Below are 16,109 nucleotides of genomic sequence, written 5' to 3' on the forward strand. Positions count from 1 at the left end.
CTTATATAACAGAGAGTGACAAGGGACTTTTAGGTATGGTTATTGTGGGTGACCTCTCTAAGGAGGTGGCATTTAGGCTGGAGGAACTGGACTGTGGGATGGAAGTAAGCATGGTGTGTTTAGGAGGGTTTGTGAGAGTGGACCAAAGTGAGAAAGGGGCCAGAGAGGTAGACAGGGGCAAGATCCTGTAGGCCATCTGAGGGCTCCTAGGTCATGGTAAGAAATTGAGATTTTTATTTTATTTATTTATTTATTTTTATTTAGAAATTGAGATTTTAAATTTTATTTTTATGTGAGAAACTATTGGAGTATTTCAAACAGCGACCAATATAAACTGATCTGTTTGGATTGGATTGGAAGAGGCAGGTCTGTAGAAAGAAGCCATTGGGAGAAAAACTAGTGAGACCATTTAGGTACTAATTAATATAGTGACTCAAACAAAAGATGGAGTGTCCATGTACTAAGGTGGAGAAATGAAAACTAAGTGAATAGATTTGGAAAAATATTTGAGACTGTAAGCGGGAATAAGACAAAGAGAAATCAGAGTCATCTACTTTTTGGCTTGAACACGTGGGCAAACGGTACCATTGTAGGTAGTGTTGGAGGAAAAACAGGCATGAGAGAAACCAGGAGTTCTTATCTGAATACAACTTGAGATGAGTACTACTCATTCCCATAGAGATATCAGTTGGGACACTGAAGATACAAGTGTGAAGCTTAGGTTAGGGCCAGAGCTGAAGACACAGATTTGGGAGTCATCAATACTTAGAGCATATTTAAAACCAAGAAAATGAATATGAATGCTTAAGGAGAGAGTACAGAGCAACAAAAGAAGGGCAGGAACTGGTTATTTGGAATTCTTTCAACGCTTGAAAGGCAGGTTTAGAAGGAAGAGTCACCTAGTAGCTTAGCAGGTCTGGCCGGAGTTACAGGAGGGAATCCGGAAGAAGATGGACACTGACACGCACTGTAGGAGGGAAGGCTATGCACGAACTTCTTTCAGAAGCCTGGGACCTACTTCCAGGAAAAGAGGTGAATTTCAAAAAGTCTATACAGTCAAATCATTAAGGATGGGGAAAATTTCTGCCCAAGGTCATACCTATATGCCTCTTGGGCCCCTGTGCTTAGCACCACCTGGAAAGAGGCAGGTACAACTTACCTTCTCTGTGGCCTGAGGCTCAAAATACCACCTCCTTTGCTTGTCCTATGCCAAAGCATAGAAATCATGGAATCCATACCCTAAGCACGAAGTCTTAGCTTAGTGTTAAGAGCACAGCCTTGGGAATGAAGCTGACTCTACTATTAATTGTGGGGCAGCTTATTTAACATTCCTGGGGGTCAATTTTCTTATCAATAAAATAGGTATACTAAATAATAAAACTGACTTGGTAGAATTATTGTGAAGACAAATAAAACACTCAAGTGAACTGCTTAGAATAGTGCCTAGAACAAAAAATACTCAATGTCCATCAACACATACTGTCCTCACCCTTGCAAAGCACTTTTCCCTTTGCTTGTCATCTGTTAGTGCTCAGTAAGTTTCTGACAATCTTGGAAGAGATGTCCTATCTGTTGTAGTGTTGTAGTCTAATAAATCTTTATCTGCCATGCCAAGGAGTCTTACTCTAAATATAATACGTAGACTATCACCATTCAGTGGCAGAACAGTATCCTTGTCCAAGATGTTTCAGTTGCTGGAACAATCAATTGTGAAGCCCCATGCTTACAAAATCAATACAAGTACTAGAATAAAATGCTATGAAGATATACTGTCTTCTTCTAGAGTATGTCAAAGTTGCACTGCTAAATGTGTTTGTGAGCAATGGTGATCAATGTAAAGTTGGTCTAGAAAATCCTGTCCGTATTTCCAGAACATTTTACACATTTGTGCTAATAGCTTTGAAATGATTGTTTTGATTTGATAGTATGCATTTTGGTTGTTTAGTTGACTGGTTGAATTTTCTTCTTCCTTTAGTATCAGAGAATTAACGTTATACATCTACATTCACTGAGATCTATAAAATACGTCTGCAAAAGCCTTTAAATGACTGCAATTGAGTGTCATATAGTGAGATAATATAGAAATTGAAGCTATTTTTATCTTGCAAAAATAATTAAATTCACCTATCTTAGGACAGACAATTATTACAGCTTAGATTTAAAATACTTTCATAGATAAAGTAAGTAGTTATGCCAGCCTAAACCTTATTTACTCTGGCCTGATATCTTTTTAATGGAATATTATACACTTTTATATTAGGTGTTAATCATGCCTTCCTAATCATGGAGTTGAGAGAAACCCATTCTCCTGGTCAACTAGCTATTTTATATTAATTTTATATTGCTTATTTAAATATTATGTATGTAAGTCATTTACCCAGCTACTGATGGGCTTTCTAATAGCACAACCGTTATTTGTCATATAATTTGTTAATTTTCCCTTATGGTCTACCATAATCTTGTACACAAGAGTCACCCCAAAAATATTTATTTATATTTTTCTTTCTCCTCATTTGATCAAGCTACAAATTTTTATGGATGGTGCGCTTACTTTGAGTTATATGCTTTATTTCACTCCCAGTATTTTCTCCTCTGGTAAACTAGTCTGCATTAATTCCTACTCTTTATCTACTTTATATATTTGCTTCCCAGACAGACACCCATTCCAGCAGTTAGCTTTTAAGGATATGTATCCCTTTTTCTCTCAACTAGACCAAATCTCCATTTAAACCTCACTTCTAAGTTTCGTGTCACGGCACTGGAGAAACACAAAACTGTACTGGCAGGGTCAACATTCAAAGGCAGATCCCTTACTCTGTGTTCTTAATCCCATCCCGTTTAGTTTCCTCCAAATCTTTAATTTAACCGTTTTGCATTTGTCTCTTGGATCTTCAAATCACCCCTGTCCCCTGGATCATGTATTGATCCCTATGGAAATGCTCGGACTATCTGATATCGGATGCTGGTTCCTTTATTTACCTACCATGACTTAGAAAAGTCATGTTTGTGTCTATAAGGCTCTGTATATCCATCAGTAAAAGTGGAGATAGGAATTGGTACTTTACAATTTGTGAAAGTTAAATATATATTGATCACCTACTATGTGCCAAGTAATATATATGTAATCAGTTAAGACATGTAAATGTCTCTAAAACAATTATCAGGACAAAAAAGTCATTAAATTAATGTTAGTTTTTTTCTTTTTCTTTTTCTTATATCTGTTTTATTCCTACTATATTCTTCCTTACATGATGTCTGCAACATAGTAGTGACTGACAAATGTATTGAATGAATGAGTCCAATTCTTACAGCTGTTGTTTTTACTCACTTTTTTTTTACACCACATTTTTGAGAAAGTGGGACTTCCTTACAGTTTTCTCCAGCTATTTATTCCTGAAAATCTTTCAATCGGATTTTCTCCTCTATTGTTTTATTTAAAAAGTAATCTATCCAAAGATTCTCCTGAAATTTATCAAGTCCAGTGATTTTTCTGAGTTTTTATTTTCCTTTACCTTTTGCACTATTTGCACTACAGGTCATTCTTTTTTTTTGGCATTTTTTTCCTCCTCAATGTCTACGTAAATGTTATCTTTTATTTCTCACTCTGCATCTCTGACCACACTTTCTAATTTACCTTCTGATTTCCTCTCTCCAAAATAATTGGGATATTCCCCAAATATTTTTTCTCAGTCTTTTTTCCCCTTTCTTTGTGTGTGAGAGCAAGAGAGCAAGAGTGAGGGAATGACAGAGAAAGAGAGAGAGAGAGAGAGAGAGAAAATAATTCATTTTTATAGCTGCAACCACCCAGAAAACTCTGCAGAAAACTCTAAATCTGTGCTATCCATTCTGACTCTATCCCTGAGTCCCCTGCCTACATTTATAACTCCGTAGTGGACATCCCTACCTGGAGGTTCTGTTGGCATCAGAAGCACAGCATATCAGAAACTCCTAACTTTTCCTGTTTCTCCTCTTGGCATTCTGCATTCTTTTAATGGTGTTACCTTGTTTTCTTCATCACCATTTGCTAGCCAAGGGTCATCCTCTCCCTCTATACTCAGTCAATGGACAAGTTCTCATGTTTCTTCTTTACTAATGCGTCTGGCACCCATTCTTTTCTGTGCAATCTTCCTGCCAAGATTCTAGTTCAGTCCACAATTACATCATGCCTGGACTATTATAATAAAAATTAACTTTCTTCCCTGACTCTGTTTTCTAATCCCTCCAATCGATATACCACACCGTACTGTATAATTTTGGAACCCTCACTATGTCCCAGGCCCTTTAAGTCCTGAAGACTTGAGCCCTCTAGCTACCACAGGGAGAACAGTTCAGTATAGGAGATAATTTTGTAATCTTGTAATTATAGTACTCTGTGACAAGTATAGTTTAAGCACAGAATGGGTGGAAAGAACAGCATACTCAATGCTATCTGAAGAAATCAGTAGAAGCTTCAAGTAATTAATGATTTTTGGAAAGACTAGGAAGTAGCTTATCAACAAATAAGGCATGAAAGACCTTCTAGGCAAAGACGGTAATAGGCTCAAGGGCAAGGAGCTCTGCAGAAGCATAGTGTCAGGGAAATAAAGCTGTTCCGTACGGTTGGTGTGGGTGAGGAACGGGCCTTGTATACCGGGTGAAAAATTCACACTCTTGTCTGTAGCTAACGGGAGAAACAACTGAAGTGTTTAAACTGGGCAATAACACGACTAGTTTACATTTTATGATGATTTATGTCTCAGTGTTGTAGGAAGTGATCTGGGTGAAGCAAAGCCTGGGTCAGTGAATGAAAGAGCAATGGCAGTAATATGAACCAGCTTGGGCATTCAGTGGCTCAGTTCTAACAATACTCCCTTCCTCAAAATCTTTCAACTTCCAGTTTGCCCATGGCATAATGCCCAGTCTCCATATTCCAGTCACTCCATAAACGGCCCCAGCTTATTCTGCCCAAATCTTCAACGTATAGCCCAACCTACAGGCTCACTGGATCGCTTTCTGCTCCTGGGAAAAGGATCTGTGTTTCCCAAGCCTTATGGCCTTGTTCAAGTTCTTCTGCATCCTAGATCAAGGTTCTGCAAACTGCAGTCTGCAGGCTAGATTCGGCCCAGTGCCTGAATTTGTAAATAAAGTCGTATTGGAATAGAGCCGTGCCCATTCGTGTACTTTTGTCCACGGCTGTTTTTATGCTGCAATGGCAAGTTGAGTATTGTAGCAGAGCTCTTCTGGCCTCCAAAGCCATATGTACTAACACTGGCCTTTTACAGAAAAAAATCTGCTGACTCCTGACCTGGAACACCTTTCTCCCTTTTCACCACTATTGTAAGATGGGTAGCCTCTTTAAAATCCAGCTTCAATTTAGCCTTCCTCCAGGAAGGCTTTCTTTTGATCATTCCACTCAAAAGTGGTCTCTTTGGCTTTTGAATACCTAGAGCAGTGCTTCTGGACAGTTTCATAACACTCAAATATACTGCCTGGTTTTGTACTTACTTTCCTCTCTTTCTTCCATTTAGGATGTAAGCTTAAGGGCAGGATTTTTACTTTCTAATCAATGTGACTGTTAGTCCACCTATCCGTTTAACTAAATATGTAGGTGGATTATAATAGATTATAAATGATAGATTATTAAATTGTAACTACATACGTATATATGCTGTTATGTGTGTAATCCTAGACTTTTAATTCTCATCATGTACCAATTACAATTCCAAATGCATTTCATATGAAATTACATTTAATACTCAAGACTATCAAGTGAAAGGAATGCATATGTGATCCACACTTTACAGATAGAAAGAAAAGGCTTAGAAGGGTTAAATAATTTGATGAATTGAAGTGTTATGAGTGAGGTAAATATTCACGCCCAAGTGAACTGTGTTTCAAAGTACAGTCTGTTAACTATTACTAAATTATCATATTCTAGTAACATACAGCACAGTGTTTTATGATCCTAGTAGAGCTCAGGAAGAGGCAAAAAAAGGTTAAAAAAATCAAATTGGGGTATTTTAGCTTTACAAGTGCAAAAACGATTGATTTAGATTTTTAGATAGCAGTGATGTCAGTTCACGCCAATAATTTGAAACAGTCATTTCTTATTCTTGAATCAGCAAATAAGTAACACATTTGTTGATTTGCATTGAACCAAATCAATGTAAACCAATGCTACATTGACATCCCTTAAACAAAAAAAGGTCCCCTTTGGCTTTAGCAAGCAGTACAGCATTTCTTGTCTCCACTAGATCCCCTCAGGCTGAGTTTTACCTTCTCTATGTCGAGGTCTAATGGAGCAAGTCTGGGTTGAAGTCATAAAGACAGAAGTTCCAACTCTAGATTTACCATTCTTAGATGTTATGCTTTGTTGTGCAACTACATGAGTCTCTCTTAGATTCAGATTCCTCATCTATAAAAAATCCGAAACAAAACCAAAGTGTCAGGATTGTTTTGAAGTAAAATGAGAGCAAATATGAAATGCCTTGTAGGGTGCTCAGTGCACAGTAAGAGCACAGGAAGGAGCTGCAAATCCCCAAAGACCAGTGTAGGTGTTTAGATGCTACAAAGATAACACAAAACCCAATCTAATAGACTTTATACCCTTAGAAGAAATTAATGTGGACCAGATAAGCAGGAAAGATCTCCATGAAGGGGTGAGAACCAAACCAAGACCTGGGCATATTGTCTTAGCTGTCTGTCCATTGTGTCCCTTCTCTCTCTCTCTCTCTCTCTCTCTGTGTTTTAACTTACAAGTATAAATTGCACTAAACTGGTATTATAGATATTATGTGAATTACAGAACACTTCATATTTAAAATCGACTTTTCGCATACTTCAGAATCAGGTGAAGTCTAGAAAAAATCACATATTAACAGGATGATTTATTCTTTAATGTTCAAAAATAGTAAAGATGTTAATTACTTTTAAACAGTCATATGCTCCATAGCATGTATAATAGCATAAAATAAAGAATAAGAATTTACAGTACAAGATTTCTTTATGGATTATTTCATTAAACCTGGACCAGAACTCACATCATTTGCCTTTCAGCACATTGCTCTTCCTTTATACACCACTGTCTTGTCATATACAAAACTCCAAATCTAAATTTTCATACATTTTTCATCACTTTAATTTTATTTTTATTTGTGAATTATTGAGGGAATATTTAATTGACCCCTGATCTTTGCTGTCAAAAAGCTGTAAAAAAGTTTACAGTGCTGTGAATTACTCTTTTTTCCCTGTTAAGTTATTTGGTCATTTCTATATCCACTGATGTAGGGAAACAGGGTTTCCTGGAATAACATCACAGAATTCTCATAATTCAGGTTCTTACAGAATTTATTGAAGAGGTGAAACAATTTGATTACCTCATGAGTCCTGAATTGCTAACTTTAAGAATTCAGTTATAAACCTTGTATATTTTTATTTTGATAAAGGTACTAGCTATCTAGTGTGTAAGGACAGTAATTATATTGTTTAAAGAGTTACTTCTGGTCCAGGAAATGCTATTCTCATTTACTCCTGATCCTGGCATGTGGGTGTGCCAAAAAGTGTTAAAAATCTGAGTGATATCAAGTACTTTCCAAATACTGAAGTCATTTCTCAGCCAAAACTCCCTCTCTACTCTTTTTTTCTATTTTGCTATCATTTTATAGGACTTCTATTTTGTAAAAACATCAGCTCCCCAACAGTTCATTATTTCTCTAAAAAAGGATGAAAATGCTGAAATGTTTGTTTTAAACTGTGAGCTTAATGGGAGGAATGTATACTCTATTTGCTGCAATGTAGGCCTTTTTCTCCTGTCTCTATTAGATTCTTGCTGTTGCTATGTTTTCATGGGCTCCAACCAAACTCTAGAAACATGCCATTTATTCCAACAAGGGCATTTCTTTGTTGGTACAAAGCAGAAAATTTTAAAGACATCCATTTCCTTGCCACTCTCCAACCTTAAAAACAGTGGACCCCAGCCAGTTTCTGAACCTTCAAGTTTAGCTACTTCTTCACTAGCTGATCTCCAAGGAATACACAGATAGCTTCCTCTTCATGAAGAAGAGAAAAGCTATTCTCAGTGGAAACTCCTGCCCATTAACCAATCTGGTTAGCATCAGAATATCCATGAAAATGTCATACCTCTCCTGACAACAAGAAAGAAAAGCATAGCCATATGAGGAATGACAAATGAGAGAATTAGTAAGTAGGAATGTCTTTGTATAAATAATCCGTTCTTTAGTTGTTCTGGGTAGTCAATGGATGTCAAATGCAGTGTTTTGTCTCTAAAAATAAGATCTTCAACTGATCTCGGGTTTATTATGTTACACAGCAGAAAAATAAGTTTTAAATTCATTTAACAGATGTTCATGTGTGATCCTGGCCACTAACCACAATATTAGAGCAAGGCCCTGATTTATGCTTTCAGGTTCACTTATTTATAATACAGTCGTCTTTTGGGTTTATTTTGGGGCCTTGCATGATCCAAGAAATCCACAGCACTTGTAAGGATCTGCTTGAGCTCACTGGACATTTCACAGTAAAGATTGTCAATATGATGCTCGCATAAAATTTGAAATATTTATTTTCTAGCCACATTCTTTAATTGTTGTGTGATCATACTTCTAGTGATTTTTCTTACCTTTCTGTCTCAGTTTTTAAATTTTAGTGAATAGATGCTACAACATGATAACCAGAAAAAATATGCCTCTCTGTTCAGTTATAGGATCATTGGTGGAAACTCTCAGTTCACCATCAACCCATCCACAGGACAAATCATCACAAGTGCATTGCTAGACAGGGAAACAAAAGAGAATTATACTTTAGTTGTGGTCTCCAGTGATGCGGGGTCCCCAGAGCCTCTTTCCAGTTCTACCAGCGTGCTCGTCACTGTGACTGATGTCAATGACAATCCACCAAGATTTCAACATCATCCATATGTCACACACATCCCGTCTCCTACTCCTCCAGGTAATGAAGCCAACTCTGAGGTCTCATGGATAAATGCAAACTATACAGTAGGCATTTTCTATAAATATATTTCTGTTACTTTTATTTGAATACTTCTGATATAGCTTAGGTTTGCAAATCCTCTAAAATTCAACTTGTTTTGACTAATAAGATTGAAGGAACGTTGAATCTCACAAATTAATTATTTTTTCCTAAACCAATTGTGCTTAAGATCTTATGATTGCTACATCTTTCCTGGTACTATTTCTCAATATTGCTTGAATATTTTCAAATGATTAAATAGTCATCTTGTAGTCAAGAAGAGTTCCGCCCTGAGATATAATTTGCTTATAAATTCTCTGAAAGGAGGGACGTTGTTTTTCTTTCTTTCTTTCTTTCTTTCTTTCTTTCTTTCTTTCTTTTTCTTTCTTTGGCCATATGCTAACACCTGAAACATCTGGGAGGTAATAAGCATTCAACTATATTTGTTGGTAGAAAAAAATATTTTACTTCAATCCTTCATAGATAGGTTTTCAAAATTTTTGATGAATGAATATTTCTAATGAATTTTTGTTATTAATATTTTATTCCAGTTTTGATGGATGAAGGTTTTCTGTTAGTAAGTTTATGAAGATGTTAATGACCACTTTCATATGATAATATGCATTTCTCTTTCTTCATTTAAGTTTAGTTCGGTTTTGTTTGCTTGTTTGTAAAGAACGGCAAGCTCTCTTAAGAACTGCACAAATAATCTGCCATTTGTAATCTTTGAGATGCATTTCCAAACAGGAAAATATACAAATATAGGCCAAAATTAATTTGATCTGCCTTGCTTTAAAGTATTTTTAATTAGAAGAAAAAGTAAATGGATCCAGAATTTCTCCTCTCAGTGATCTTTGATCTTATATTCACTTGAGAATGTCAAACTGATACCAATTCAAAGTATGAAATGAATAAACTTTTGTGCCAATTTTTTATCAAAAGGAAATGTCAATATCAAAGTCATAAATCCCTGATGAAGGCCTTTAGCTGAAATGATGCTGGCGGGCATGATTCTAATTACATCCAATGTGTGGTGATGCAATATAGCATCCCCTATAAAGAGTGGGTATGTAATGCTTAAGCATCTTTTCCTCATTAGACGTATTATAATTAATCAGAATTACTGGCCTTAATAAAAGACTTTTCACTTTTGTCAAAAACTTTACTCTAGGGCTATGAGTGCAGGTTTGGAAAGGTTTCTGAATGAGTATATCAAAAACATGTCCTTATGGCAGTTTTTCTGCATATTTCTGCTACAATCTGTTCCACTGGCATTTGTCCCAAGCACTAACTTTTGGAATCCAAATTGAGTCCGTTCTTCCTCAGTTCTTATTACGTACTACTTTATAATTGTTCTAATTGATTTATGGATATATATTTTTTATCTCTGTGTGATAATAGCTCACAGATAAAAGAATGCTGCTAAGAAACAGTGGGTATAAAGAATCAAAATAATTTTTTAAAACAAATTAAAAATTCTGTTGACATGATTACCTAGATGGCAATTCAAAGATGTTTTCAGACATAACAGAGCAATTATCTTTTTTCATTGGGTAGAAACAGAGCTCTTAGCAGAGCTCCTGTAGTATCATGTTTGTTGGAAGTTGTATTATGTACAGATTTTCCTCCTAGGAACTATTATTCTGAATGATTAGTCATTGCTCTTCCCTGTGCTTCTCTCAAAGGCATACTGAAAAATATTAAATCCAGTAGACCATATGAGTTTTAGTTAGAAAATGGCAGGTCAGTCCCTGAAGACTACCATTAAGTAGATTTGACTTGGGAACTTCAGAGATAATATAGGAGTTACTGTTTTCCTCCAGTAATCATGAGAAAGTAAAGTGATATTAGGGAGCAATATAATATTTTGTATACATTAATCTACTAGCAAATGTTTTATTTGGGTTTCGTGTGATGGTAACTGCACACTCCCTCTTTCATAGGTTCCTTCGTCTTCGCGGTTACAGTCACAGATGCTGATATTGGACCCAATTCTGAACTGCATTATTCTCTTTCGGGTAGAAATTCTGAAAAATTTCACATTGATCCACTGAGAGGAGCCATTATGGCAGCTGGACCACTAAATGGGGCTTCGGAAGTGACATTTTCTGTGCATGTAAAAGACGGTGGCTCATTTCCAAAGACAGATTCTACGACAGTGACTGTTAGATTTGTGAACAAGGCAGATTTCCCTAAAGTCAGAGCCAAAGAACAGACTTTCATGTTTCCTGAAAACCAGCCAGTCGGCACTCTTGTCACCACCATTACGGGGTCCTCCTTGAGAGGAGAACCTTTGTCCTATTATATTGCAAGTGGGAACCTTGGCAGTACATTTCAAATTGATCAATTAACAGGACAGGTGTCCATTAGTCAACCTCTGGATTTTGAAAAGATACAAAAATATGTCATATGGATAGAGGCCAGGGATGGAGGCTTCCCTCCTTTATCTTCTTATGAGAAACTTGACTTAACAGTCTTAGATGTCAATGATAATTCCCCGGTTTTTAAGGAAGATCCATTTGTATCTGAAATATTGGAAAATCTCTCTCCTCGCAAAATACTTACTGTTTCAGCAATGGATAAGGACAGTGGACCCAATGGACAGTTAGATTATGAAATTTTTAATGGCAACAAAGAACATAGTTTCGCTATTAATCATGCCACTGGTGAAATTAGAAGCATTCGGCCGTTAGACAGGGAAAAAATATCGCAGTATGTGCTTACCATAAAGTCCTCAGACAAAGGTTCCCCTTCTCAGAGTACCTCAGTAAAAGTCATCATTAACATCTTGGATGAAAATGATAATGCCCCTAGGTTTTCTCAGATATTCAGTGCCTATGTTCCTGAAAATTCCCCTTTAGGATATACAGTTACACGTGTCACAACTTCCGATGAAGACATTGGTATAAATGCAGTTAGTAGGTATTCTATAACAGACACAAGTCTTCCATTTACAATTAATCCCAGCACAGGGGATATTGTAATTAGTAGACCTTTAAATAGAGAAGATACAGACCGTTACAGAATCCGAGTTTCTGCACATGATTCTGGGTGGACCGTAAGTACAGATGTCACAATATTTGTGACGGACATCAACGACAACGCTCCAAGATTTAGCAGACCGTCCTATTACTTAGATTGCCCTGAACTTCCTGAAATTGGCTCCAAAGTGACTCAGGTATCCGCAACAGATCCTGATGAGGGATCAAATGGACAAGTGTTCTATTTTATAAAATCTCAGTCAGAGTATTTCAGGATTAATGCCACCACAGGAGAGATTTTCAATAAACAGGTCTTAAAATACCAGAACGTCAGCGGCTTCAGTAATGTGAACATCAACAGACATAGTTTTATAGTGACATCTTCAGATCGAGGTAATCCTTCATTACTTAGTGAGACAACAGTTACCATCAACACAGTGGACAGTAATGACAATGCACCACAATTTCTTAAAACTAAATATTTTACTCCGGTCACCAAAAATGTTAAAGTTGGTACGAAGTTAATCAAAGTTACTGCAGTAGATGATAGAGATTTTGGACTGAATTCTGAAGTGGAATATTTGATTTCTAATGAAAATCATTTTGGAAAATTTAAGTTGGACAATAGTACGGGGTGGATCTCAGTGGCCTCTTCGCTGGTATCTGACTTGAATCAGAACTTTTTGATCACTGTCACTGCAAGAGATAAAGGAAACCCTCCACTTTCATCCCAAGCCACTGTTCAAATAATTGTCACTGAGGAAAACTACCATACACCTGAATTCTCCCAAAATCACATGAGTGCAACCATCCCAGAAAGCCATAGTATCGGGGCCATTGTCAGAACTGTTTCTGCAAGAGACAGAGATGCAGCTATGAATGGCTTGATTAGCTACAGTATTTCTTCAGGAAATGAAGAAGGCATTTTTGCAATCAATTCCTCCACAGGTGTATTAACACTAGCCAAAGCTCTTGATTATGAGTTATGCCAGAAACATGAAATGACTATTAGCGCGACAGATGGAGGATGGGTTGCAAGAACTGGTTACTGCAGTGTGACTGTAAATGTGATTGATGTGAACGACAATTCTCCAGTATTCTTCCCTGATGAATATTTTCCTACTGTTTTGGAAAACGCCCCAAGTGGAACAACAGTCATCCACCTCAATGCAACAGATGCTGACTCTGGAACCAATGCTGTGATTGCATACACCATACAGTCCTCTGACAGTGACCTCTTTGTCATTGACCCTAACACAGGAGTCATCACCACTCAAGGCTTCTTGGATTTTGAAACCAAGCAGAGCTACCATCTTACCGTGAAAGCCTTCAATGTCCCTGATGAAGAAAGGTGCAGTTTTGCCACTGTTAACATACAATTAAAAGGGACGAATGAATATGTGCCTCGCTTTGTTTCTAAACTTTACTATTTTGAAATCTCAGAAGCAGCTCCTAAAGGTACTATTGTTGGAGAAGTGTTTGCCAGTGACCGTGATTTGGGAATGGATGGGGAGGTCCATTATTTGATTTTTGGTGACAGTCGAAAGAAGGGTTTCCAGATCAATAAGAAGACTGGACAAATTTATGTTTCCGGACTTCTTGATAGGGAAAAAGAAGAAAAGGTATCTTTGAAGGTATTGGCCAAGAATTTTGGCAGCATCAGGGGTGCGGACATCGATGAGGTCACTGTAAATGTCACTGTGCTTGATGCCAATGACCCACCCATTTTTAGTTTAAATATCTACAGCGTTCAGATCAGTGAGGGGGTCCCTACTGGAACTCATGTGACATTTGTCAGTGCCTTTGACTCAGACTCTGTCCCCAGCTGGAGCAGGTTTTCTTACTTCATTGGATCAGGGAATGAAAATGGTGCCTTTTCCATTAATCCACAGACAGGGCAGATCACTGTCACTGCAGAATTAGATAGAGAAACCCTACCCATCTATAATCTCACGGTTTTGGCTGTTGATTCAGGGACCCCCTCAGCTACAGGAAGTGCCTCCCTGTTAGTCACCCTTGAAGATATAAACGATAATGGACCTATGTTGACCATCAGTGAAGGTGAAGTTACGGAAAACAAACGCCCAGGAACTCTGGTGATGACCCTTCAGTCCACTGATCCCGATCTCCCTCCAAATCAAGGCCCCTTTACCTATTACTTGCTGAGCACAGGTCCTGCCACCAATTATTTTAGTCTGAACACTGCTGGAGTTCTGAGCACGACCAGAGAGATTGACAGAGAACAGATCGCAGACTTCTACCTGTCTGTGATTACTAGGGATTCTGGTGTTCCTCAAATGTCTTCCACAGGAACCGTTCATATCACAGTGATAGACCAAAATGATAATCCTTCCCAGTCTCGGACCGTGGAGATATTTGTTAATTATTATGGCAATTTGTTTCCTGGTGGGATTTTAGGTTCTGTGAAGCCACAGGATCCGGATGTGTTAGACACCTTCCACTGCTCCCTTACTTCGGGAGTTACAAGCCTGTTCAGTATTCCAAGGGGTACTTGTGATCTAAATTCACAGCCGAGGTCAACGGATGGCACATTTGATCTCACTGTCCTTAGCAATGATGGAGTTCACAGCACAGTCACGAGCAATATCCGAGTTTTCTTTGCTGGATTTTCTAATGCTACAGTGGATAACAGCATCCTACTGCGTCTCGGTGTTCCAACGGTAAAGGACTTCTTGACTAACCACTATCTTCATTTTCTACGCATCGCCAGCTCCCAACTGACAGGCCTGGGGACTGCTGTGCAACTTTATGGTGCATATGAGGAGAACAATAAAACATTTCTTTTAGCAGCTGTGAAGCGGAACAATAATCAGTATGTGAATCCCAGTGGTGTAGCCACCTTCTTTGAAAGCATCAAAGAGATCCTTCTCCGGCAGAGTGGAGTGAAGGTAGAATCCGTGGATCATGACTCATGCATTCATGGCCCATGTCAGAATGGAGGGAGCTGTATTAGAAGGCTGGCCGTGAGCTCTGTGTTAAGGAGCCACGAGAGTCTTCCAGTCATCATGGTGGCAAATGAACCTCTGCAGCCTTTCTTATGCAAGTGTCTGCCAGGTTATGCTGGTAGCTGGTGCGAAATAGATATAGACGAATGCCTTCCATCACCTTGCCACAATGGTGGGACCTGTCACAATTTAGTAGGAGGATTTTCCTGCAGCTGCCCAGATGGCTTCACTGGCAGGGCCTGTGAGAGAGACGTCAATGAGTGCCTGCTGGGTCCGTGCAAGAATGGCGCTGTCTGCCAAAATGTTCCAGGAAGCTTCAACTGTGTTTGCAAAACTGGATACACAGGTATGATGATGTTTGGCTCTTTCTCTAAGACTTTAGCCATGTCGAGTATAATGGAAAACAATGATTTTGTCATTTTTAAATGATTTTCCAGAAAATGGGCATAATCACAGCAAATGCTTTAAGCACTTACTATTGGCAGAAACTGTTATAAGCACTTTGTCTATATTTATTTTATTTACTCCTCATAGAAACCTATGAAGTTGGGATAATTATTTTCCAGTTTGTACAGAAAGGAAGCTGAAGCAGAGAGAAGGTGTCAGCTTTCTGAGGTGACCCAGATTTGTCAGAGTCAGGTGGTAAGCCTACACAGTTATTTCCAGAGTTTGAGCTCTTAGTCAATCTGCTAAGTGTCTTGTACAAGGGCAAAAAGTGTATAATATCTTCAAATGAGAATGTTCTAAAATTTAAAGGACATAACTTTATTTCAAGCATAAGACCCAGACCATTTTACGTCCTAAATAACTGTTAACAATTATTGCTGTTTGATTCTTCTATCCTCAACGTTTTTATGATCTTTTAAAATCATCGTCATCATTATTATTAAAATTTGATCAGCATTGTCACAATAGAGCAAAAGCAGTGTTTTAAGATTGAAATTAAAATGCCTTGCTATTTCTACTACCAGGTAGAAAGCATAATAGCTGACTTCTCTGACTGTCTGACAACAAAACTGAAGCATAATTTACCTTGGCATTTTAGAAGCATAATAAAATATAGAGCAGCAAATATGCTTCACTAGTCTTTGGCATCTTAGGAAGATGTGATGTACAAATTGCATACATCTCTATCGGTTTCTATATCTATCTAGCTATCTATCTACCCTTCTATCTAACATCTATCTATTAGCCG

General features: G+C 37.8%; 1 protein-coding gene across 1 annotated transcript in view; it reads left to right on the plus strand.

Annotated features, from left to right (window-relative positions):
- FAT4 (FAT atypical cadherin 4) overlaps window positions 1–16,109 on the plus strand; it is a 165,373-nt gene that overhangs the window by 114,114 nt on the left and 35,150 nt on the right. Inside the window, exons 9-10 of the mRNA XM_045799024.2 lie at window positions 8,696–8,946; window positions 10,911–15,260. Of these exons, the coding sequence (XP_045654980.2) occupies window positions 8,696–8,946; window positions 10,911–15,260 (4,601 nt within the window). The remainder of the gene's footprint in view (window positions 1–8,695; window positions 8,947–10,910; window positions 15,261–16,109) is intronic.

This window comes from Ursus americanus, chromosome 13 (genome assembly GCF_024610735.1).
Source record: "Ursus americanus isolate L20-20 chromosome 13, mUrsAme1.1.p, whole genome shotgun sequence".
Classification (NCBI taxonomy): Eukaryota; Metazoa; Chordata; class Mammalia; order Carnivora; family Ursidae; genus Ursus; species Ursus americanus.